Genomic DNA, 26,122 nt, shown 5'->3' with positions numbered 1-26,122 from the left:
AAATGATGTATTAGAATATGGTAAATATAGGCAAGTAGACCCCCACTGGGATTAGCAGTGGTGGAAATGTGAGAGAGGGCAAACAGGTGGGTCTAGATGAGGTGTGAGCAGAGTCGAGGGGCACAGGAGTTAGCCAAGCCAGTATCTGGGGAATAGCGCAGGAATAGTGAACAGCTAGACAAAAAGTCCTGGGGCCAGAGAAAGCGAAAGCATAAGAGATGGAGGCCAGAGAGGTAATCTGGGTGGAAGACTGCAGCCTCTCGGGATCCCGGTGGGCGCTTTGGCTTTTGCTGGAGAGACACTGAACAGCTTTGGGCAGTGAACGGACCTGACACGTTTTGTTTTTGTTTTTGAGACGAAGTCTCGCTCTTGTCCCCCAGGCTGGAGTGCAGTAGCGCGATCTCGGCTCACTGCAAGCTCTGCCTCCTGGGTTCAAGCGATTCTCCTGCCTCAGCCTCCCAGGTAGCTGGGATTACAGGCGCCTGCCACCACGCCTGGCTAATTTTTGTATTTTTAGTAGAGACGCGGTTTCACCATGTTGGCCAGGCTGGTCTCGAACTCCGGACCTCAGGTGATCCGCCCGCCTCGGCCTCCCAAAGCGCTGGGATTACAGGCATGAGCCACCGCGCTCCGCAAGACCTGACAGCTTTTAAGAGGATTACTGGTGGCTGTGTTAAAACAGACTGCAGGATGGCTTAGGTAGCCAGTAGTGTTTTTTTGTTTTTTTTTTGTTTGTTTTGTTTTTTGTTTTTGAGACGTAGTCTTGCTCTGTTGCCCAGGCTGGAGTGCAGTGGCGTGATCTTGGCTCACTGCAACCTCCGCCTCCCGGGTTCACGCCATTCTCCTGCCTCAGCCTCCGGAGTAGTTGGGACTACAGGCGCCCGCCACCACACCCGGCTTTTTTGTATTTTTAGTAGAGACGGGTTTCACCATGTTGGCCAGGATGGTCTGGATCTCTTGACCTTGTGATCCACCCGCCTTGGCCTCCCAAAGTGCTGGGATTACAGGTGTGAGCCACCGCGCCTGGCCGGGTAGCCAGTAGTTTCTAGGGCTGGAGAGATCTAGGATGAGAGAAGTTTCCACCTTCCTGTTACAGACCCTCTAAGGCTTCAGCTCCGTTTTCTAGGACTAAGCTGGATCTCAAGTAAACACTACAGAGGGGGCAGTTGAAGCTCCAGGAGTGTGGGGGGCTTCCTGGGGCTGGATGGCGGTGGCGGGCAGGCGAGTGGGGCTGTGCTCGGGTGTGTTACAGTAAAGACGCCCCGCTTGGCGCTGGGCCAGCCTTTTCACGGTCTTAGGCTCTACGGGGAGCGGCTGCAGAGCTCACCCGGCTGGCAGGAGCCACCGAGGCCGGACAGGTGTGCGAGTTATTGACCAGGCGTGGAGCACGTCGCCCTGCACTGCTCTCCTGACGCCGGACCACGCTTGGGGTCCTGCGCACCCTAACCCCTTCCGCCTCACATCCAGTCCCCACAGCGTTCGCGCTGTCAGCCGGGGTAAGCGGAGGAAAACAAAGGGCCGGTCCCATCAGCACACCAATCCCGCTCGTCGGCCTCTTTCTCGGCCTCCAATGAGCTTCTAGGGTGTTGTCACGCCAGGTTCCTCCCGCCACTGATTGGCCGGGGTCTTCCTAGTGCGAGCGACCCTGGCCAATCAGCGCCCGTCAGCCCACCCCGCGAGCCCGCAGGTAGCCACGCTAGCGCCCGAGGTCCGTTGAAGTGGGCGGAGTGGCGGGCGGGGCGTCGTCTTACTGGGCCCGCCCCCTGTCCGGCCAGCTCTGCGCCGCGCCTACTTCACAGGTCCGGCCGGCCGGTTAGAGCCTGGGGACCGCAGAGGTGAACGTCGCGCCCGAGAGCCTGTCACCTGCGCCAGGATGGAGTTCGTGAAATGCCTGGGCCACCCCGAAGAGTTCTACAACCTGGTGCGCTTCCGGATCGGGGGCAAGCGGAAGGTGATGCCCAAGATGGACCAGGTGGGCCGAGCATCCCTGCTTCCCGGGGCGGGGAGGCAGCTCGCTCGGCCGGCATCAGGGCTGAGCGGCCGGGCCTGGATCTGGGGCAAGGGGCGCGGCGAGCAGGGCCGACACTTGGGCGTTCCCGTCCCCCTTTCCTCGAGCCTTCCCCATGTCGGGCCCGGGTGGACGCGGCCCTCCTGGCGGGCCTGTCCCTGCCCCCACAAGCCGCCCTGGGCCTGAGCGGCTTCTGTGTGGTTACCGGCAGTTGCGCTCCCCGTTTCATCCCCTCCATGAGCATCGGCGCTTACCAGTGTTCTAACCCGGGGGTTACACCTCTGAGGCGATGTGGGTGGGTTACGTGGGAGAGGACGAGTGAGTTTTTTGGTAAGCGAAATGGACTATGCAGGTAACATCACATGAACACCGTTTGTGGAATGAAATCTTACTCCTTCAGTTTCACCACCTCCTCCAGAGCTCTCCCCGCCTTGCCGCCGTCCATCGCTTCATCCTCAGGCGATTTTAAAAGTCAGGAAGCGCTATCTACGCTTCCAAGTTCTAATGAGTTATCTATACGTCTGTGGATTAGCTAGGTGGTTGGTGGAAGGTCAGTACTTGGTTTTACTTAGATTTTATCTGCTTCATGCCTGTACTATTTATTAAATGAATGCATAGGAGGTGTTTTTATTCCAACAAGAAAATTATTCGTACGTGATTATTGAATGAACAGACACATTCAGCCAAGTTCTGGTCTGGACCAGCCTGGCTGATTTCTGTGACTTTTTTGGGCCAACAGGACAGTAACCCATGTGACTCAGGCCGAGGCTTGATAGGTGCCTAAACACCGGAGTCTTTCTTTCAGTGTCCATGTGCTTCAGTAAACACACTAGAAAATAAATTTTTGGTTTTTGTCCCCAGTAGACTACACCCTCATTTGGTGTTATTTTTCACGTGCTATCTTTAATACAGATACATCTTTCAGCCTATTTGTAGAATATTCAATTTGCTCCATCTTTACTTTGCCGGTGCTACATTATTTTAATTATTTTGCTGCAGAATAACTTTTATTATTTGATAGGGCAGATGTCACTTTTTATATTTGGATGTAGCATTCATTTATTTAACAAATATTTGACCACCAGTTGTATATCAGATAGTGTTTTAGGTGCTTGAGATACAACAGTGAACAAGATAGGTGAAGACCTTGCTTTTGTAAAACTTTTTAGTGGGAGAGAGACAATCCAAAAAAGCAAATGTACAGTTTCTCAGGTGGAGAAAAGCAGTGCAGAGGAAGATACTAGCAGGGCAAGGGATCTGAGTGCAGTCAGACCTCATTTGGGTCCAGAGACTTCATTCCTCTATGTCTCTTTCCTTTCTACAGAAAGAGACCATTAGAGAAAATGGTAGCATTGGTTACTTGTTGGGAGGGAAAGTGGGTGGTCATGGTAAGTGGGTAGAGAAAGACTCACAGTATACTGTTTCTGTACATTTTGAATTTTTTTAAAAAGGGAGATGAGCTATTTCTTTTAGCTCTGATAATATGGTACAGTATTATTTGTTTTGTTAGTTGTAGTCTTTCTGGGCACTTTTTAAATCCCCGTGAGCCGTTAAAAAAATAACTGAGTGAACTTTTAATTAGGGGAAACAAATTGGAAAATATATTTCCCTTCACTTAACATTATCTTAGTTTATCTTTTTTTTTTTTTTTTCTTGAGTTGGAGTCTCGGTCTGTTGCCCAGGCTGGAGTGCAGTGGCGCGACCTCAGCTCGCTGCAGCCTCTGCCTCCCAGGTTCAAGCAATTCTCCTGCCTCAGCCTCCCGAGTAGCTGGGATTACAGGCACCTGCTACCACGACTGGCTGATTTTTTGGTATTTTTAGTAGAGACGGGGTTTCAACATGTTGGCGAGGCTGGTTTTGAACTCCTGACCTCAAGTGATCTGGCCGCCTTGATCTCCCAAAGTGCTAGGATTACAGGCGTGAGCCACTGCACACAGCCTTTTTTTTTTTTTTGAGACGGGGCCTCCCTCTGTGGTCTAGGCTAGAATGCTGTGGCCTGAACATGACTCAACTCCAGTCTCGACTTCCCTGGGTGAAGCCATGCTCCCACCTCGGCTTCCTGATCATGAGTAGGTGGGACTACAGGCTACGTGCCACCAATGTCTGGCTAATTTTTAAATTTTTTTGTAGACACAATGTCTCACCACATTGCCCAGGCTGGTCTGGAACTCCTGAGCTCAAGCGATTTTCCCACCTCAGCCTCAAAGTGCTGGGATTACAGGTGTGAGCCACTGCAATCAATCAGTTTCTCTCTACAAACTAGGGAAAAAATTTACACTTAGAAATAATCAGCCCTCAATATCTGCTATCACAGAAGGATTTGGCTATAGAATTTCAGGGTTTAGTAAACTTGAGTTATACTGAATTTTTAGGAACATATCAGTAAATCTAGGGGCATATGCTGCCTGCAAGTTGCGTGGCATCACCCAAAAGCTGAGTAATGGAAAAAGCAGGCTGTTTGTAATCAGGCAGATCTGGCTTCTATCCAATCTAAATCCTGGTACTTAGATCAGTATCTTCTCTTAAGTCTATTATTACGTGCAATTTCTGACGCTATTAAGTTAGGTGAACAACCTTGGTAACTTAATCTCTGAGCCACAGTTACTTCATCTGTAAAATAGGGATGTATGTATGGTACCGATTTTTTAAACACAACTTCCCAATTCTAAGATGGTCTGGAAACAATTTTTTGTCAGTTTGGCTCAAAATCACTTGGCAGCAAAACCTGACTTGAAGTTGAGGCTTCATTCATCCCACTTAGTATAAATATTCAAATGTTTTGCTAAAGAAGTAATCATGAGATGCTGCTTCACACTGACTGGGGTTGTATATGCATTTTATTGCCTATTTTCTAAAACACCAAAAATGCTAAATTCTGCCCCAGGTCTTGCCACAGATGTTTCAGTGGACTGTGGGCCTGTGAGACCTTAAAGGGTTGAGTAAGGATCACAGGTGATATTGTGCTTGGCATGGAGTTAAGTGCCTGATAAATGGTGGTTATCAATCTGATTATGTAAATTTATGTAAATTCAGTTCTCAAGTTTGGTTTTTATTCCCCCTCCTGGAGAAACCTATTCTATTTTAAAGTGAGGAAGGCTGCGTAGAGGCCTGGTAGCTGGTAGCTGTTCAGTTGTGGAACTTTCAGCCTGAGGCTGGAGCCCCTTCCTGGGAGTCTGGTCTTGTCCTCCTGACCACCCCACACCCTTCCTCTAAATTCCCTCCATCCCTGTTTTCTCCCACTTGGGAGCTCTTGGGAGTGCACTGAATCTCAGACTGCAATAGAAAACCGAGGAGGGACAGGCAGCAGTAGCCTGAGCCTTCTTACTCCCCTAGCTCATGCGAATCAAGCGGTGGAAATTTTTAGTGAGTGGTGTTTTTCCATAGTGTGCTTACTAGTTGTGTCTTCCTGTTTTGTTCTTGGTGATTGGAAGAAACTGTTGTTACAAGGTAAGGCACTGAAACAGATAGGTGACAGGAAAAAGAGCAGCAGGGGTACCAGCTAGAGGAGTAAGTGGCTCAGCTTGCTCCCTTTCAGAATGGAGGCCTGTATGGAAAGGAGGGGTAGTGTTCTTGAAGAGTGTTGGGGTTCAAATCTAGGGGGACTGTGTCTTGGCATTGATTGAAACTCCTGGCTTAACATCAGCCCCCAAACTGTTAGTTGGACTGAACATGACATTTGGCAGTGCAGTTAAAAACACTGCCTTCTGTGTAGCCTGGTAATGGTCAGGCTATGTGAAGAGCTGATCTGGAGCTCGGTCCAGAGCTCAGTCCAGATTTCACTCTGAAATCTTGCCTCCCCATATTTTGAGAGGGAAGGAGTTGGTGAATTCTTTTAAAATACTCGATGAATGTCTTCATTTATTCATCACACCTTTACTGAATACATTTATGTGCCAGACACTGAACTTTACTAATATTATGGTGCCCAGTAAATATTGGTTTTTACTAATAATTTTTTATGGCAATAAAATGACTTTTTTCAGGATTATATGATTTAAAAGATTGACTCTTTAGGCAAAATAATATGTATTCATGATAGGAAATATACACAGATAAAAACAACATAGTTCACTTAAACCCCCCACCAGAGCCCAGGGTTCACTGTTACCATTCTGAAGTGACTATGGAATTTCCTAGCAGTGGATATGCCATATTTTCTTAAACCAGTCCTATTAGATATTTGTTTTTATTTTTGAGATGGGGTCTCACTCTGCAGTATACAATATACAATACGGTTCACTATAACCTGTATCTCCTGGGCTCAAGTGATCCTCCCACCTCAGCCTCCTGAGTAGTCTTGAGTAGCTAGACTATAGGTGGGCGCCACCACACCTGGTTTTTTAAAAATTTTTTTAAAAACTTTTTTATGAAGACGAGGTCTCACTCTGTTGCCCAGGCTGACCTCAAATTCCTGGGCTCAGGTGATTCTCCCACCTTGGCCTCCCTAATTGCTGGGATTATAGGCGTGAGCCACCGCACCTGGCCCTGTTAGGGAAGTGATGCCCATCTCTCCCAAAAAGAACTTGTTGTGAGACTGGGGTGAGGGGGGAGGGAAGGGGCAAATAGGAACCCGCCGTACTTTCCTCTCCCTGTGGGCCCAAATCTGCTCTAAAAAATAGTCCATGAAAAAATACACACTACAAACAGCAACTCTTTCTGATATGCTTGCATTTAAAATAAGGCTTTTTTTCCCTTTTGGAAAAACACAGTCCTTGTTTGCCTTTAGGGAAGAGTAAAGGTCAGTGCACTGCATTCCATTAATTTCGAAGGGAAAGATGAGAAGACATCTTGAAAGGAATAGCTGGCTTTTAGGGAACAGTAGAGGCTTAACAGGTGTCAGAAAAACCAGAGTTGGACAGTGGTAATAAAACGACAAAATAGATTTTATTCAGAGAAACTATTGCAGTAAGAGGAGAGAGACCGCGGTACAGAACTGCTCTATTCCGAATACAAGGAAAAGTAGGAATTGATGGCGGGGGAGCCAGATGTCAGTGGATGGAAAATTATTACGAGGAAACACAGTGGTGTGCATTCTTGCAGAAGGCAGGCCAGAGTTATCAGACATCACCTGAGGGATGGACGGGGATGTGGAACCTGATCGGGTGTCCAGGGTGATCAGATATTGTAGTTGGGGAATTCTGGTCAAATCAATTTAGCAGGATTCTTGGTAAAATTGGGTGATGCAAAGACAGACGCGTTGAGTACAAAGTCCAGGCCTTGTGGGGAAGAGGATTCAGCGGAGCCTGAGTGGAGTTTGGTCTAGGGAGACTCTCACTGGAACGACGAGCGAGAGCTGCTCGGAAGTGCGCTGGGTTCCCTTAGCGGCCAGTGGGTTCTGGTGAGAAGGGCAACAGCCGGAGGAGGCGCCGGGTGCCGAAGGGGTGCGGAGCCGAGGCCGGGGGCGGGGCTGCGGGCCGGGCCGCGGCCTCCACGTGCGGGGCGGGCCAGTTCTGGGTCGGCCCAGCGCGTACTCGAGTAGAGGGCGAGCCCGTCCCGCCCCTCGTTGGGCGCTTCCCAGATCTGCTTGAGTCTATGGAGGAAAGACTCCGCGGGGCCGCGATTCCCATGGCCGCAGCCGCCTGCGGCACCAAGGCGATGGCCCTCTTCAAGCGCACCTTGGTGCTGAGTCCCGCCGCGGCGCCCAGGGGCCCAGGCGCAGGCACCGCCCCGCGGGGCTGCTGCTTGCCTCCTGCCGCCTGGCCCTGCAAGGACTGGCCCCGGGGAGAGGGCGGCAGGCTGTGGAGCCGCCTGCCCCAGTCCCACTCCCACTCCTGCTCCTCGACGTCTCCCACCGCCGTGTGTCTTGTCTGCCCGCAGGACTCGCTCAGCAGCAGCCTGAAAACTTGTTACAAGTATCTCAATCAGACCAGTCGCAGTTTCGCAGCTGTTATCCAGGCGCTGGATGGGGAAATGCGGTGAGTGATGGAGGCAGCGCCTCTGGCTTGGAGGAAAGCTTGTCCAGGGACCTTTGAGTGTGTTGGAAGCTACCTTTTGATATAGCGCTCAGCGTTGCAGCCTCGTTGCTGTGGCTTATCTAGAACTTAGCCCTGCCCTATGTGTTTACTTTAGAAAGCCCTTCCAGGCTCTTTGCCATCTAGTAGAGTCCCTGCGGGCCCAGCCTTTCAGAGAAGGGGGGCAGGGGGTGATGTTTATTAACTTTTTTTAGTCCTGGCAGCTGAACCTGTCTGTGAGCAGGTCGTGTATTTTCTCGGCTTCTCTCATCCAACTTTGCCTTTCTATTTCTAGCATGTTGGGTTGATTCTTTTGAAGCTGTCTCTGTGCAGATTACACCCATGAACTTACAGTAGTTGCCTTTATGATCGTATTTATACTGAGAAGTTACTGTGTTTTTTGACTTTCTTTTCTATTTGCCAAATATTAGTTCGGTCTAAACGTTTGGTCTTTTGGTTTCTATAGTTCTACACTGGTTAAATGCAACTCACTTCTGGGCGTAGCAGTGACACTCAACTAGTAGGCTTTTTAATAAACTACAGAAGTTAATTACTTTCATGTAAGGAAGGAAAACTAATGTAAGTTTCGTTAAGTATGAAAAGCTTTGGATATCCTTATAGTTCTTTAGAGTTAAGGGTGTAGATGGGTTTAGAAAGTGGCCTGGCACAAGTTATTTTAAAAAATCTTTGGCTGTTTGTTCCAGTATATTAATAGTTTTTCCTTTTTAACAGCAATGCAGTGTGCATATTTTATCTGGTTCTCCGAGCTCTGGACACACTGGAAGATGACATGACCATCAGTGTGGAAAAGAAGGTCCCGCTGTTACACAACTTTCACTCTTTCCTTTACCAACCAGACTGGCGGTTCATGGAGAGCAAGGAGAAGGATCGCCAGGTGCTGGAGGACTTCCCAACGGTGAGTGGGGTTATGCATCTTGTCTGCTGACTGTTGGGTTTATAATTGCTAATGTGGTTGTCCGGTAGCCTACATACCTGCGGAGAAAGGTAAAATAAGCAGTCTGAGGGCAGCATAATGTGATGGTTAAGAACTCTGGTAGCCAAGACTCTGAAGCCAGGCTGCCTGGGTTGGAATCTCAAATGTCCCACTTACTAAACTGTTGGTTATTTACAAAGCCTCTCTGTGCCTCAGTTTCTTCATCTATAAAATAGGGGTAATAATAACACCTACCTCGTGGTATTCTGAGGATTCAAAGAATTAACGTAGGTAATGCTCTTAGAATGTTAGCTACTGCTGTTATTATCAGTATTGGAGGTCCAGTGTTTCTTCCTCTGGGAAGACGCACTCAAATTTTAGTGTCGTAAAAGATTCTCAGGCTAGCTCACAAAAGCTTGCTGACTGTATAATGCAGCCTACCTGTAACACTGCTGGCCTCTTGACTACCCTGAGCCTGGTAGCATGGGACTGCTGCTCAAGATGGGTAGCAGCCTGGCATAGGGGGTGGTGTCTGTTGGCAGCTAGGGTGAGGATTGAGAAGCAGGGTGAGCCTCTGCCACTTCACCTGTGATCCTGGGCAAGTTCCTTATCTCCTTTGTGTCTCCGTCTCCTCATTTGTGAAGTTAGAGCTGAGAGGATTAATTTCGCACATACAAAGTACTTAGTGCCTGGTACAGAGTAAGTATTCTGTAAATATTAGCTATTTGTTCTATTTTGTTGGAGTAAAGTGGGTTACAGTTAAAATCCTAAGCTTTGTAAAGTCCCTCAAGTTTATGTCGACATCTGCGTAGGTCCTACTATCCTAGAATTCGCCGGTCTTATCACACAAATAACTGATTCTTCCATATCTTATAAATAAAGGTTTGATTTAGCAAAGTCACATGTTCTGTAATAGCCCAAAGGAGCCCTTTTTGTCCACAGTTGCCAGAGCTTTTGGAGAACAGTCCTTATGTTATTGAAACAAACCTAATCTATAGCTGAATTAGGAGGGAGCTAAGTGGACAGACAGAGAGTCCTCCACCAAACAAAAGAATCTTTGATTCTTCTGCATAATGGGGGCAATATTTAAAAAAAAAAAAAATTGGGGGGGAAGACTCTTGCGGTGCAAAGGCTATTTCAGATTGCTGAGATCAGACCTTCAGTACCAAAGCCCAAATATGGTACAACACAATACAAATGAGAAGAAAATAGCTGAAGAATAATTCGAGTTTATACAGTACAATTCAAGAGAAGAAAGAAAATTTATGACAACTAACTGGGTGAGAATTAGAACTGTAACCCTGGGAAGGTCCTGGTGATTTGGCTCTCACAGGACACCTGATGACCAGAGGTTGGGTTTCCTTTGATGGGAAATCTGTGGCCATTCATTGATGGGCTTCTGAATTCTGCTGAAGCAGAGGAAGTAGTCATACCCCATTTATAATGGAAGTGCATTCTCACTTAAAAACAACTAATATTATTCCAGCTGGACCTAGCCTCCAAAAACAGCCAAATTACTTTTGACTTGAGTGGATTTCTGGGGCATGGGATAAATGTCTTAGGTATTGCATAAGTCAAGGCAGCCCTATCCACTCAGCAGAAGTGAGAGAGTATGAAAGTGTGAATGCTAACATAATTTTGGGGAATATCGCTGTCAAATTTTCAGACGATATTCCAACATGTTTGTGAAACTTCAGTGTCTTCCTGTGTTCATACAGTGTTTCAGTGGAAAAATAATGCTTAGTTCTGGAAGGTTTCAGATGTGAACACTGAACTCATCCTTTTCTTTTTTGGATAGTAGAGTTAGAGATTCCATCCTGTTGAAATCACAGTTGCCCCCGGAAGAGTAAAAGGGAGCAGAAGGCGCAAGCCAGGCACTGCTGTTTTCACTGTTGTTCACCTTTTGTATCCTTACGCATAAAAAGATACACTAAGTTGTGTGTTTTGCGTGCATATATAATTTTAAGCTGCTTGAATTGTAGGTCCCTCCAGTCTGTGATTCCGCTTGAGATGGGACTGTATGGGAATTAATAGTGCCTTGTCTTCTTAAGGAATTATTGTGTATGTGCTGATGTAGCTCTGTATCTCTTTGAAACCAGTTGTGTGGGGCTAGGCCTGCAATCAGCTTTTGGCTAAGAGGTCCCAGGATGGAACAAGTAGTGTAAAAGAGGACTGATAGCTTGGCTTCACTCACACAGTACTGCTCTTAGACTTGGGCATGTGGAACTCCTCACTTTAGGGGGCCCCCTCACTCCCAAAGGGGTGAGGGGTCACTGGGGCCATGGGAATGTACTTGTTCAGCTCTTTTGGGCTCTCCTTCTGTACCACGTTCTGGACATCTGGAGTTCCTTGCCCCAAATCCCTGAGCCCACGTCCGCGTCTGCACAGTCTGTTTCCTAAAGTCCATCCATCTCCTCCAGGTGGGAACATGCCACCATTGACTGTGCCCTTGGGCCTGAGTGATGGCCAAGAGCTGTGTTGGGGAGTGCTGTGGATGGATCCTGGCACTGAGGGCTGGGATAACCTCTCAAATGAATGTGAGGTGCCTCCCAGTGCTGGAGAGAGCGGGATTCAGGAAGCAGTGGAAGAAAAGAGCCTGGGATATGAGGATCAGCTGTCTGTGCCCTGCTGCATTCTGGAATAAAACTCTGAGGGACTAAGAATGTTAAGTTCAAACCTGAATCAACCACGTTGTTACGAAGATATGTTTGTCAATGCAGGAGGATAGAGTATATTTTATTTAACAAGTTATTAGCTCGATTGATCATTTTTAAATTTTTAGCTACATAGAGTATGTTGGCCTCCATTTGTCCTCTTATCCCAGGCCTTGCAGAATTTAGGAATAAGCCTCAATACAGTGTTCTAACCAGGTGACCTCCGTCCGCCTCGATGTACAGTAGATTGAACCTGATGCTTTATACTTCATTGATCATTAGTTGATATCAGTTCAAGTCAGGCTTTCTAGAACTCTCATTGTGTTAGGGGTTTGATTAGAGCACAGTCATGTATCACTTAATGGCCACAGGATACATTCTGAGAAATGCATTCATAAATGATTTCATCATTATGTGAATATCATAGAGTGTACTTACACATATCAAGATGGCATAGCTACTACACACGTAGGCTCTGTGGTACAGCCCATTGCTCCAAGGCTGCACACCTCTACAGGATGGTACTGTACTGAATACTGTAGGCAATTGGAGCAAAGTGGTAAGTATTTGTGTATTTAAACATAGAAAAGGTATAGTAAAAATACGATGTTACAGTCTTAAGGCACCACCTTTGTATTTGCAGTCTCCGTTGACTGAAACATCATTATACAGTACATGACCACGTATCTTTCTCACCTGGTACTAGTGGAAAGCCAGAAGACTTAGAACTCTACCTGTAAACATAGCTTAAGTAATAATACAGCCTTATTTTTAAATGATAATAGCAATAATAGCATTCACTTATTGAGCATTTTACTTTGAGTTAGTCACTAAATATATTTCATCGTTTATTTACTCTTTGTGTTATTTTATCTATAACATCGTTTAACAGGAAAATTACCTAGTACATAATATACTGTTATTATCTACATTTTATCTAGATGAGGAAACTGAGGCATAGAGAAATAAAGTACTTTGCCTAGGATTACCCTTGAAGTTAAGTAGCAGAATCAGTGAATCTGGAAGGTCTGGCATCAGATCTCTTGTGCTTAGTCACTTGCATACTTTACTACCTCTAAGGTTTATAATCAGAGGAATTTGTATTTGTATTCCCTGCTACTCTTACCCCCTATGTGGGATTTGGCCTTTCTCCATTATCCCTGTGGACTCGCTCTGGTACCTTTCTTCCTGTACTTGGAATCACCAGAAAGTGATCTGAGAACATAGAAATCTACTGTGTTGTAAAACAGAATTACCTGGAAGGGGAGAAAGCCCTCCTGGCTCCATTCAGATGTCAGGGCTTATTGTTGTACCCGGGAAACATACGAAACTGGGCACTGAGTGTGGAGTCAGCAAAGCCCTGTCCGTCCTCTGGGTTTCTGGGAAAAATGTAAACCTCTTCATTGTCACTTTCTCCTGCATATTTTTGTTCTTACTTTTAGAACTGTACAATTATTTAATAAACAACAAAAAGTTGTTGGAAGGATAGGTGAAGTTCAGAAGTAAAAGGGTTTTAGAGGAGTCTAAGCTCCTTCCCACCCTCATTGGCCTTTCCTCTCTAATAAATAGAACTGGTCTAACCCCAAGGGTCTGTGGAACGAGCAGAGTCCTATGGAGCTTAAGGGATTCTAATAAACTCTTGTAAAATCACTAGTTTGTTTCAGCCACAAGAAGGAATTACGTTTTGGCATTGGCTTGAACAGCTGTTCTGCAAAGAACAACTTTTTGGAAAGAGTTCTGGAAAGGCCAGATTGATTTTATGGGGTTTTTTTTGGGCGGGGGAGGGACATGGGGGTGTTGACAGTTGATGTTAATCAGAAATCCTAAATTATGTGAATTCCTGGTGCGTTGCAATCAGCCGGCCACCTGGTTTTCCTCTGGGCCCTTAATTTTAGGTGTTTTCCGAGGAAGTTTTTCTAACTTTCCTGTAAACAGACCGAGTATATTGCACACTTCAATGTTTAACCAAATCTCTTCACTGTTTGCAGTATTATGTGTAGGCTCTCATGTTTTAAGACTTCCCATGGCGTTTTTATATTGTATTTTGCTAACTATAAACAATTCTTTGAACTTAAAACAAGATGTTTGGGCAGTAACGATAAATTTTAAAAACATCAATTCAACTTTCCTACATTAGGGCTTGGACTATGGAAAAAGTACTGGGCAGCATGCCTCATTTTGAGTTGTTTAATGAATTTAAAAGTATAGCCTTAATAGTGAGAGAGACTCTATAGCTTCATAATATAAATTGGGTAACTAATGAGATAAAATGGTTGGCAGATCTGCTCACTAGAATCTAAGCTCTTCAAGGGTCTGAGTTTTTTCTTTTTTTTTTTTATTATACTTTAACTTCTAGGGTACATGTGCACAACGTGCAGGTTTGTTACATAGGTATACATGTGCCATGTTGGTTTGCTGCACCCATCAACTCGTCATTTACATTAGGTATTTCTCCTACTGCTATCCCTCTCCTGGACCCCCACCCCACAACAGGCCCCAGTATGTGATGTTCCCCTCCCTGTGTCTATGTTTTCTCGTTGTTCAACTCCCACTTATGACTGAGAACATGCGGTATTTGGTTTTCTGTCCTTATACTTTGCGAGAATGATGGTTTGCAGCTTCATCCATGTCCCTGCAAAGGACATGAACTCATCCTTTTTTATGACTGCATAGTATTCTGTGGTGTATATGTGCCACATTTTCTTTATTCAGTCCATTATTGATGGACTTTTGGGTTGGTTCCAGGTCTTTGCTATTGTGAATAGTGCCGTAATAAACATACCTGTGCTTGTGTCTTTATAGTAGCATGAGTTATAATCCTTTTGGGTATATATCCAGTAATGGGATTGCTGGGTCAAATGGTATTTCTAGTTCTAGATCCTTGAGGAATCACCACACTGTCTTCCACAATGGTTGAACTAATTTACACTCCCACCAACAGTGTAAATGTATTCCTATTTCTCCACATCTTCTCCAACATCTTTTGTTTCCTGAGTTTTTAAATGATTGCCATTCTAATTGGCTTGAGATGGTATCTCATTGTGGTTTTTGATTTGCATTTCTCTGATGACCAGTGGTGATGAGATTTTTTCATGTTTGTTGGCTGTATAAATGTCTTCCTTTGAGAAGTGTCTGTTGATACTCTTTGCCCACTTTTTGATGGGGTTGCTTTTTTTTCTTGTGAATTTTTTTAAGTTCTTTGTAGATTCTGGATACTAGATAGATAGCAAAAATTTTCTCCTATTCTGTAGGTTGCCTGTTTACTCTGATGATAGTTTCTATTGCTGTGCAGAAGCTCTTTAGTTTAATTAGGTCCCATTTGTCTAGTTTGGCTTTTGTCGCCATTGCTTTTGGTGTTTTAGTCATGAAGTCTTTGCCCATGCTTATGTCCTGAATGGTATTGTCTATGTTTTCTTCTAGGGTTTTTATGGTTTTAGGTCTTATATTTAAGTCTTCAGTCCATCTTGAGATAATTTTTGTATAAGGTGTAAGGAAGGGATCCAGTTTCAGCTTTCTACATATGGCTAGCCAGGTTTCCCAGCACCATTTATTAAATAGGGAATCCTTTCCCCATTGCTTGTTTTTGTCAGATTTGTCAAAGATCAGATGGCTGTAGATGTGTGGTGTTATTTCTGAGGCCTCTGTTCTGTTCCATTGGTGTATATATCTGTTTTGGTACCAGTACCATGCTGTTTTGGTTACTGTAGCCTTGTAGTGTAGTTTGAAGTCAGGTAGCATGATGCCTCCAGCTTTACTCTTTTTGCTTAGGATTATCTTGGCTATGCAGGCTCTTTTTTGGTTCCATATGCAATTTAAAGTAGTTTTTCCCAATTCTGTGAAGAAAGTCAGTGGTAGCTTGATGGGGATAGCATTGAATCTGTAAATTACCTTAGGCATATAGCCATTTTCATGATATTCTTCCTATCCATGAGCATGGAATGTTCTTCCATTTGTTTATGTCCTCTTGTATTTCACTGAGCAGTGGTTTGTAGTTCTCCTTGAAGAGGTCTTTCACATCCCTTATAAGTTGGATTCCTAGGTGTTTTATTCTCTTTGTAGTGATTGTGAATGGGAGTTGACTCATGATTTGGCTCTCTGTCTGTTATTGGTGTATGGGAATGCTTGCGATTTTTGCACATTGATTTTGTATCCTGAGACTTTGCTGAAGTTGCTTATCAGCTTAAGGAGATTTTGGGCTGAGACAATGGGGTTTTCTAGATATATAATCATGTCATCTGCAAACGGCAATTTGACTTCCTCTGTTCCTAATTGAATACCCTTTATTTCTTTCTCTTGCCTGATTGTCCTGGCCAGAACTTCCAATACTGTGTTGAATAGGAGTGGTGAGAGATGGCATCCTTGTCTTGTGCAGGTTTTCAAAAGGAATGCTTCCAGTTTTTGCCTATTCAGTATGATGCTGGCTTTGGGTTTGTCATAAATAGCTCCTTATTATTTTGAGATACGTTCCATCAGTATCTAGTTTACTGAGAGTTTTTAACATGAAAAACTTGAATTTTGTCAAAGGCCTTTGGTGCATCTATTGAGATAATCATGTGGTTTTTGTCATTGGTTCTGTTTATGTGATGGATGATGTTTATTGATTTGTGTATGTTGAACAGCCTTGCGTCCCAGTGATGAAGCTGACTTGATCCTGGTGGATAAGCTTTTTGATGTGCTGCTGGATTTGATTTGCCAGTATTTTACTGAGGATATTCGCATCGATGTTCATCAGGGATATTGGCATGAAATTCTCTTTTTTTATTGTTTGTCTGCCAGGCTTTGGTGTCAGGATGATGCAGGCCTCATAAAATGAGTTAGGGAGGATTCCCTCTTTTTCTATTGATTGGAATAGTTTCAGAAGGAATGGTACCAGTTCCTCTTTGTACCTCTGGTAGAATTCTGCTGTGAATCTGTGTTCCTGCACTTTTTTTGGTTGGTAGGCTATTAATTATTCCCTCAATTTCAGAACCTGTTATTGGTCTATTCAGAGATGCAGCCTCTTCCAGGTTTAGTCTTGGGAGGGTGTTTGTGTCCAGGAATTTATCCATTTCTTCTAGATTTTCTAGTTTATTTGCATAGAAGTGTTTATAGTATTCTTCAGTGGTAGTTTGTATTTCTGTGGGATTGGTAGTGATATCCCCTTTATCATTTTTTATTGCATCTGTTTGTTTCTTTTTTTCTTCTTTATTAGTCTTGCTAGTGGTCTATCAATTTTGTTGGTCTTTTCAAAAAACCAGCCCCTGGATTCACTGATTTTTATTGAAGGGTTTTTTGTGTCTGTATCTCTTTCAGTTCTGCTCTGATCTTAGTCATTTCTTGCCTTCTGCTAGCTTTTGAATGTGTTTGCTCTTGCTTCTCTAGTTCTTTTACTTGTGATGTTAAGGTGTCAATTTTAGATCTTTCCTGCTTTCTCTTGTGGGCATTTAGTGCTATAAATTTCCCTGTACACACTGCTTTAAATGTGTCCCAGAGATTCTGGTATGTTGTGTCTTTGTTTTCATTGGTTTCAAAGAACATCTTTATTTCTGCTTTCATTTCGTTATGTACCCAATAGTCATTCAGGTGCAGGTTGTTCAGTTTCCATGTAGATGTGTGGTTTTCAGGGAGTTTATTAATCCTGAGTTCTAATTTGATTGCACTGTGGTCTGAGAGACAGTTTGTTATAATTTCTCTTCTTTTACATTTGCTGAGGAGTGTTTTACTTCCAATTATGTGGCCAATTTTAGAATAAGTGCGATGCGGTGCTGAGAAGAATGTATGTTCTGTTGATTTGTGGTGGAGAGTTTTGTAGATGTCTATTAGGTCTGCTTGGTCCAGAGCTGAGTTCAAGTCCTGGATATCCTTGTTAACCTTCTGTCTCGTTGATCCGTCTAATATTGACAGTGGGGTGTTAAAGTCTCTCACTATTATTGTGTGTGAGTCCAAGTCTCTTTGTAGTTCTCTAAGGACTTGCTTTGTGAATCTAGGTGCTCCTGTATTGGGTACATATATATTTAGGATAGTTAGCTCTTCTTGTTGAAATGATCCCTTTACTGTTATGTAGTGGCCTTCTTTGTCTCTTTTGATCTTTGTTGGTTTAAAGTCTGTTTTATTAGAGACTAGGATTGCAATCCCTGCTTTTTTTTGCTTTCCATTTGCTTGGTAGATCTTCCTCCATCTGTTTATTTTGAGCCTATGTGTGTCTCTGCACGTGAGATGGGTCTCCTGAATACAGCACACTGATGGGTCTTTACTCTATCCAATTTGCCAGTCTGTGTGTTTTAATTGGGGCATTTAGCCCACTTACATTTAAGGTTAATATTGTTATGTTTGAATTTGATCTGTCATTATGATGTTTGCTGGTTATTTTGCCCACCAATTCATGCAGTTTCTTTATAGCGTTGATGGTCTTTACAGTTTGACATGTTTTTGCAGTGGCTGGTACCAGTTGTTCCTTTCCATGTTTAGTGCTTCCTTCAGGAGCTCTGGTAGGGCAGGCCTGGTGGTGACAAAATCTCTGAGCATTTGCTTGTCTGTAAAGGATTTTATTTCTCCTTCACTTATGAAGCTTAGTTTGGCTGGATATGAGGTTCTGGGTTGAAAATTCTATTCTTCAGGAATGCTGAATATTGGCCCCCCCTCTCTTCTGGCTTATAGGGTTTCTGCTGAGAGATCCATTGTTAGTTTGATGGGCTTCCCATTGTGGGTAACCCGACCTTCTCTCTGGCTGCCCTTAACATTTTTTCCTTCATTTCAACCTTGGTGAATCTGACAATTATATATCTTGGGATTGCGCTTCTCAAGGAGTATCTCTGTGGTGTTCTCTGTATTTCCTGAATTTGAATGTTGACCTGCCTTGCTAGGTTGGGGAAGTTCTCCTGGATAATATCCTGAAGAGTATTTTCTAACTTGGTTCCATTCTCCCCGTCACTTTCAGGTACAACAATCAAACGTAGAGTTGGTCTTTTCACATAGTCCCACATTTATCGAAGGCTTTGTTCGTTTCTTTTTATTCTTTTTTCTCTAATCTTGTCTTCTTGCTTTATTTCATTAATTTGATCTTCAGTCACTGATATCCTTTCTTCTGCTTGATTGAGTCGGCTATTGAAGCTTGTGTATGCTTTCTGAAGTTGTTGTACTGTGGTTTTCAGCTCCATCAGGTCATTTAAGCGCTTCTCTACACTGGTTATTCTAGTTAGCCATTTGTCCCACCTTTTTTCAAGGTTTTAAGTTTCTTTGCGATGGGTCAGAACGTGCTCCTTTAGCTTGGAGAAGTTTGGTATTACCGACCTTCTGAAACCTACTTCTGTCAACTTGTTAAACTCATTCTCCATCCAGTTTTGTTCCTTTGTTGGCGAGGAGTTATGTTCCTTTGGAGAAGAGGCGTTCTGGGTTTTGGAATTTTCAGCCTTTCTGCTCTGGTTTCTCCCCATCTTTGTGGTTTTATCTACCTTTGGTCTTTGATGTTGGTGACCTACAGATGGGGTTTTGGTGTGGATGTCCTTTTTGTTGATATTGATGCTATTCCTTTGTTTGTTAGTTTTCCTAACAGAGAGGCCCGTCAGCTGCAGTTCTGTTGGAGTTGCTGGAGGTCCACTCTAGACCCTGTTTACCTGGGTATCACCAGTGGAGGCTGCAGAACAGCAAATATTGTGGCCTGATACTTCCTCTGGAAGCTTCCTCCAAGAAGGACACCCACCTGTATGAGGTGTCTGTCGGCCCCTACTGGGAAGTGTCTCCCAGTCAGGCTACACAGGGCTCAGGGACCCACATGAGGAGGCAGTCTGTTCATTATTGGAGTTCAAATACCATGCTGGGAGAACCACTGCTCTCTTCAGAGCTGTCAGGCAGGGACATTTAAGTCTGTAGGAGCTGTCTTCTGCCTTTTGTTTAGATATGCCCTGCCCCCAGAGGTGAAATCTAGAGAGGCAGTAGGCCTTGCTGAGCTGCAGTGGGCTCCACCCAGTTCGAGCTTCTTGCCGCTTTGTTTACACTGTGAGCATAGAACCACCTACTGAAGCCTCAGCAGTGGCGGGAGGCGCCTCCCCTCACCAAGCTCCAGCATCCCAGTTTGATCTCAGACTGCTGGGCTAGCAGCAAGCAAGGTTCCGTGGGCGTGGGACCCACTGAGCCAGGTACTGGAGGGAATTACCTGGTCTGTCAGTTGTGAAGACTGTGGGAAAAGTGCAGTATTTGGGCAGAGTATGCTGTTCGTCCAGGTACAGTCACTCACGCCTTTCCTTGGCTAGGAAAGGGAAATCCCCTGACCCCTTGCGCTTCCTGGATGAGGCGATGCCCCACCCTGCTTCAGCTCACCCTCCATGGGCTGCACCCACTGTCCAACCAGTGCCAATGAGATGAACCGGGTACCTCAGTTGGAAATGCAGAAATCACCTGTCTTGTGCGTTGATCTTGCTGGGAGCTGTAGACCAGAGCTGTTCCTGTTTGGGCATCTTGGAAGCAACTCTGGGTCTGAGTTTGTTTGTTTCCCTGATGTATATCCCCAGTGCCTAGAATGATACTTGTTACATAGGAAGTGCTTGATCCATGTTTGCACAAATGATTCTTTCTCATAATGAGGTTTGTCTAATCAGGCTGTTCTCCCAGAAATTTTTATACCCAGCTTTGTGTTGAAGCATCTCATTATACATTGGAAAGATGAAATGTGTAGTGAGACTTTGCGTCTTCTTTTGAATCTAGAAACATTAGCATTTTTAGACCCTTCTATTTTAATATTTATAAAATTTATGAAATAAGAAACATGAGGCCGGACACAGTGGCTTATGCCTGTAATTCCAGCAGTTTGGGAGGCCAAGGCTGGTCGATCATGAGGTCAAGACTTTGAGACCAGCTTGGCCAACATGGTGAAACCCCATTTCTTCTAAAAATACAAAAATTAGCTGGGCGTGGTGGTGCATGCCTGTAATCCCAGCTACTGGAGAGGCTGAGGCAGGAGAATCATTTGAACCTGGGAGGCAGAGTTTGCAGTGAGCTGAGATCGTGCCATTGCACTGCAGCCTGGGCAACATTGTGAGACTCCATCTCAGAAAAAAAAAAAAAAAAGTATGACCTAAGTTAGGCTTATAGATGAACCATTGCAGAGGCATAATTAATTCCTTAATTCCACCATTGTTTGCCTTGTGATCTTTGGTGCCATGTCTGTACATATTTCATGATTTCTGTTTTTACGGTTTCCATTTCAGATCTCCCTCGAGTTTAGAAATCTGGCTGAGAAATACCAAACAGTGATTGCTGACATTTGCCGGAGAATGGGAACTGGGATGGCAGAGTTTTTGGATAAGCATGTGACCTCTGAACAGGAGTGGGACAAGGTTAGTCTCATAAGACAGTGTCTGTGTGTGACGTATTAGACAGAGCTGGCAGTCCTCATAGTGAAGCTCAGAACCAGAAAAGTTGTCCAGTACTTCCAGCCTCTCTGGTTTTACAATTCATCTGTTTAGGTTGAATGTCTCGTCATAAACACTTTATTCCAGAGTTAATTCCAAACCAGCAGCTATGTAGGATATCGGCCAGGCTAGGAGTAGGGGACTGGAGAGAAGTGTTTATCTAGACAAAGGGATGTAATCGACCATGAAGATTAAACTACACATCAAAACATAAGGTAGGGTTAGGAGTCTTGCCTATTTTTCATAGGAATGGTGTTTGCGAGAGTTACTCATCACTTCTGTGGAAGCAAAGACATTTTATTTATTTATTTTAAAGCCAGTCAAATTTAGCAGGCAAAGACATTTCAGACATCTAAAGTGTTGATGTATTTGATACCTTTAACTATGCTTAAATTAGGGTCTCCAAAAAGATCCTGTACATAGTCACCAAGTCAGTGTAGGTCCAAGGTCTTGGGACTCTTAATTTTTAAAACCTCAAAACTTGACAGCAATATCTTTGGAACTGCTGGTTTGTGCTTCCCAAGTTAACAGCATACAATGAGTGCTGGAAATCAGTTTCTGTACTTAAGGTGAAGTTAGCTGGGAACCATGGTTTACCTGTAATCTTAGCACTTTGGGAGGCTGAGGTGGGAGGATCGTTTGAGCCCAGGAGTTAGACACAAACCTAAGCAACATAGCGAGACCCCATCTTTCAAAAATATTAAAAAATTAGCGGGGCATTGGTGGCATGTGCCTGTGGTCCCAGCTACTCTGGAGGCTGAGGTGTGGGAGGATTGCTTGAGCCCAAGAGTTCAAGGTTGCAGTGAGCCATGATTGTGCCACTACACTCCAACCTGGGTGACAGAGCAAGACCCCATCTGAAAGAAAATAAAGTTGAAGTTAAAAGTTCTGGCCAAGAACCAGCACTGGTTATGATAGTAACTCATTTTCTGTTGTGCAGATTTATTCAGGAAACTTAATTATAGGTTGTTGAATAGAAGTTCTGATCAGATAAAATTGAATTAAAAAAAATTTTTTTTGAGACAGGGTCTTACTCTGTCATCCAGGCTGGTGTGTAGTGGTGTGATCACAGCTCACTGCAGCCTCAACCTCCTGGGCTCAAGTGATCCTCTTACCTCAGCCTACCGGGTAGCTGCAACTACAGTGCATGCCACCATACCAGGCTCATTTTTGTACTTTTTTTGTAGAGAGAGGGTTTTGCCATGTTGCCCAGGCTAGTCTCAAACTCCTGGCATCAGACAGTCTTCCCACTCTGGCCTCCCAAATGTCGGGATTATAGGCATGAGCTACTGCACCAGCCAAATATTTCAAGGAGTTATTTTTTTTCTTCTACTTGGGAGGAAGATGAATTATATAAGTCTCCATTTTAGGAGTATTTCTACCAAAAAAACTATTATCTTAAAATATATTTTTGGATAGTACTATAGATATACTAATTTTTTAAAAATTTCTAATAATTCTTTTTAAGATTTTTGTATAGCTGTCCAAAGCTAATTTCTATGTACCTAATTTGAGCAAGATTTTACTCTTTTCATGTTACTTTTCTCCTAGAACAAATTTCAAGTGCTTTCTCTTCGCCTGTTCATTCTGCCCCCTGATTATTCTCTGGCTTTGTATTACTTTCAGTCAGAGACTACTTTTTTTTTTGAGACAGGGTCTCACTCTGTCACCCAGACTGGAATGCACTGGCACAGACAAGACAGCCTTGACCTGGGCTCAAGCAGTCTTCCTTGCCTCAGCTTTCTCAGTAACTGGGACCACAGGCACGTTGCCACCATGCCTGGCTAATGTATTTTAATTTTTATGATTTTTGAGACAGTGTCTTGCTCTGTCACCCAGGCTGGAGTGCAGTGGCATGATCAAGGCTCGCTGCAGCCTCGACCTCCTCTGCTCAAGCAGTTCTCTCACCTCAGCCTCCTGATTAGCTGGGACTATAGGTGCACACCACTACGCCCTGCTAATTTTTGTAATTTTTTGGTTTCATCATGTTGCCTAGGCTGGTCTTGAGCTCCTGGGCTCAAGCGATTTACCTGCCTTAGCCTCCCAGGTGTGAGCCACCACACTCAGCCTTTTAAAAATTTTTTACAGAGATGAGGTGTTTCTTTGTTGGCCAGGCTGGCTAAAACTCCTGGGCTCTAGCAATCCCCTCTCCACAGCCTCCCAAAATTCTGGGATTACAGGCGTGAACTTTGATCATTGCCTAACTTTTACCCTTCCTAATGACACTCCAGAGCTTACCTTCTTTACTTTTGCTCCTTAAGTTAACTAATAGACAATTATTGTATGTGGATATTGCGTTAAGTTGTGTTAGGATACCCTTTTCAGAGGAGGATAGCTTTTGACAAATTGCTGTCATGGAAAAAAAAGTATTTGACAATCAAGAGTTGCATTTACGGAAATCTCTGTTGAGAGAGGGGAAGTTTCACTGTCTCTAAAAGAGAAACTAAAAAGAAAAAACAGGGAAGTTTTAGGAAAGTTGTTAAAGCCTGACACTTAGGTCAGACTACCTAGTTTTGAACCCTTAGCCCCTGCCACAGACATGGCAGCCCCTTGAACCATCCTGGGTTCAAGTGACCCTCCTACTTCAGCTTCCTGAGTAATTGGGACCACTGGCATGTGCCACCGTGCCTGGCTGATTTTTTTTGTCACATGGCAATGTTGGGCAAGTTAATTGATTTCTTGGTGCCTCAGTTTCCTCATCTGAAATGGAGATCATAATGCTATGTACCTGATAAAATGTTTGTGAGGATTGAATGTGTAGAGTTCTGTTTTTTCTGTTGTTTTTGTTATTGTGAGATGGAGTCTCGCTCTGTCACCCAGGCTGGAGTACAGTGGCGCGATCTCAGCTCACTTGGTTCACGCCATTCTCCTGTCTCAGCCTTCTGAGTAGCTGGGACTACAGGCAGCCGCCAGCAGGCCGGCTAATTTTTTTGTATTTTTACTGGAGACGGGGTTTCACCGTGTTAGCCAGGATGGTCTGGATCTCCTGACCTCGTGATCCGCCCATCTCAGCCTCCCAAAGTGCTGGGATTACAGGCATGAGCCATCGTGCCCGTCTCAATGTGCAGAGTTCTTAAAACATTGTCAAGAACATATAATAGTTATTTGTTCTTTCATATAATGATGATTTTGAGGGCCTGCAGATCTTCAAATGTTTTCAGATTGGTCAAAAACAGATTAAACTGTAGTTAGTATTGTCTTAGTTCCTGTTACCAGAATATTCCATCTTTTATCGTTGCCTTCTCTCACAGTTTTATGTATCAAAAAGTTTATTGTAAAACTAGGCCGGGCACAGTGTCTTGGGCCGGTAATCCCAGCACTTTGGGAGGCCAAGGCAGGCAGACCAGTTGAGGTCGGGAGTTCAAGACCAGCGTGGCCAACATGGTGAAACCCTGTCTCTACTAAAACTACAAAAATTAGCTGGATGTGGTGGTGGGCGCTTTAATCCCAGCTACTCAGGAGGCTGAGGCAGGAGAATCACTTGAACCCAAGAGGCAGAGGTTGCAGTGAGTCAAGATTGTGCCATTGCACTCCAGCCTGGGTGACAAAGTGAGACCTGATCTCAAAAAAAAAAAAAAAAATTGTAAAGCTAGACACGGTGGTATTTGCCTACAATCGCAGCTGTTTAGGAAGCTGAGGCAGAGAGATTGCTTGGGTACAGGAGTTTGAGTGTAGCATGGGCCATATATGAGAGTTCATCTCAAAAAATAAAAAAATAAAAAAGTTTACTAGTTTTTTTTATAGCCTTTTATTATAGTAGCAGTACATGTGCATTGTAGAAATTTAGAAAAATACAAGTAAAAAATAAAAACATCACATTCCCATCAGCCAGAGACTGCTGTTAAATCTTTTGAGCACATGCTTCTTGGATGTTTTTTAAATCCTGGTATGTATGTTTGTATTTTAAAATCAAAATGCATTCTTGCCCATTCTGTTTCGAACCTGCTTTTTTGTAGCTAATGATCTCTAGTGTGTCCCTTTCAGTAAAAATTCCATTATTAAAGTACTTTAAAAATCATCTCTTACAGTACTGCCACTATGTTGCTGGGCTGGTAGGAATTGGCCTTTCCCGTCTTTTCTCGGCCTCAGAATTTGAAGACCCCTTAGTTGGTGAAGATACAGAACGTGCCAACTCTATGGGCCTGTTTCTGCAGAAAACAAACATCATTCGTGACTATCTGGAAGACCAGCAAGAAGGAAGAGAGTTTTGGCCTCAAGAGGTAACAGATTCTGGGTATTTTGGGGGAAAATAACTTTAGACATTCTCTGAAAAATCATTTAACTCTTGTGGTTGCGAGTGACAGAAAAACAAGTCAGACCTCCCCCAGGCAACATAAGGGGATGTGGAAAATAGGATAGGTTGGGATGAGTTTGTTTCAAGTAGACTGGCTGAATCCCACGATTTATACCATGTAATCAGTATATTCATGCCTTGCTGTCCTTGCTTTCTTTCAGACAGTCTTTCTCCAAGTGGTGGATATGATAACCCATGTGCACTAGCTTAACAAAAAGTTCTTAGGAAGGGCTTTGTTCGGCCTGGTGCAGTGGCTTCCGCCTGTAATCCCAACACTTTGGGAGGCCAAGGTGGGCGGATCACCTGAGGTCAGGAGTTCGAGACCAGCCTGGCCAACATGGTGAAACCCTGTCTTTACCAAAAAATACAAAAATTAGCCGGGCATGGTGGCATGCGCCTGTAATCCCAGCTACCTGGGAGGCTGAGGCAGGAGAATCGCTTGAACCCAGGAAGCAGAGATTGCAGTGAGCTCAGATCGTGCCACTGCACTCCAGCCTGGGCGACAGTGAGATTCCGTCTCACAAAAAAACACAGGAGGGGCTTGGTTCTGCTCAGCCCTGAATCAGTTACTATTGCTCTACAGCTGAGTTCTCTGGCCTCACCTGGATTATGTCTGCACAGTACACACACATTGGATTTCCCCCAAAGAATTCCGTGGCAAGAAGGGGAAAGGGATGCCAGGTAGACAAAAACTCCAGGTGTCTGTAATAAGGGACAAGGGTCGATCTTTAACTTAATTAAAACATGGACAGGCAACAGAGGTTTTGATACTGATTTTGTTCAGAAGGAAACTAGAAAGTTTTATCACTGTTTCCTGAATTTATTCCAGCATTTACCTTTTGCTTTCCATAAAATTGTTTCCCGCAGCCAAGTACTTTAAAATTTTAAAAAGAAG

The 26,122-nt window shown here is 44.2% G+C and overlaps 1 protein-coding gene across 8 annotated transcripts in view; it reads left to right on the top strand.

The window, feature by feature from the left end:
- The first annotated feature begins 1,663 nt into the window (after window positions 1-1,663).
- The window catches only part of FDFT1 (farnesyl-diphosphate farnesyltransferase 1), a 47,378-nt gene continuing 22,919 nt past the window's right edge, over window positions 1,664-26,122 (top strand). For 4 of the 8 annotated variants that reach the window (XM_063613425.1, XM_055288064.2, XM_055288089.2 and 1 more), the window contains exons 1-5: window positions 1,668-1,972; window positions 7,826-7,923; window positions 8,692-8,875; window positions 20,730-20,858; window positions 24,962-25,153. In XM_063613425.1, the coding sequence (XP_063469495.1) occupies window positions 1,874-1,972; window positions 7,826-7,923; window positions 8,692-8,875; window positions 20,730-20,858; window positions 24,962-25,153 (702 nt within the window). In that variant the 5' untranslated portion in view covers window positions 1,668-1,873. Of the gene's footprint in view, window positions 1,973-7,558; window positions 7,924-8,691; window positions 8,876-20,729; window positions 20,859-24,961; window positions 25,154-26,122 lie in introns of those variants that run through there. The other 4 variants (XM_055288074.2, XM_063613435.1, XM_055288055.2 and 1 more) reach the window with 4 other exon arrangements.

This window comes from Symphalangus syndactylus, chromosome 1 (assembly GCF_028878055.3).
Source record: "Symphalangus syndactylus isolate Jambi chromosome 1, NHGRI_mSymSyn1-v2.1_pri, whole genome shotgun sequence".
Taxonomy (NCBI): domain Eukaryota; kingdom Metazoa; phylum Chordata; class Mammalia; order Primates; family Hylobatidae; genus Symphalangus; species Symphalangus syndactylus.
This window is presented reverse-complemented; position numbering and strand designations above follow the sequence as displayed.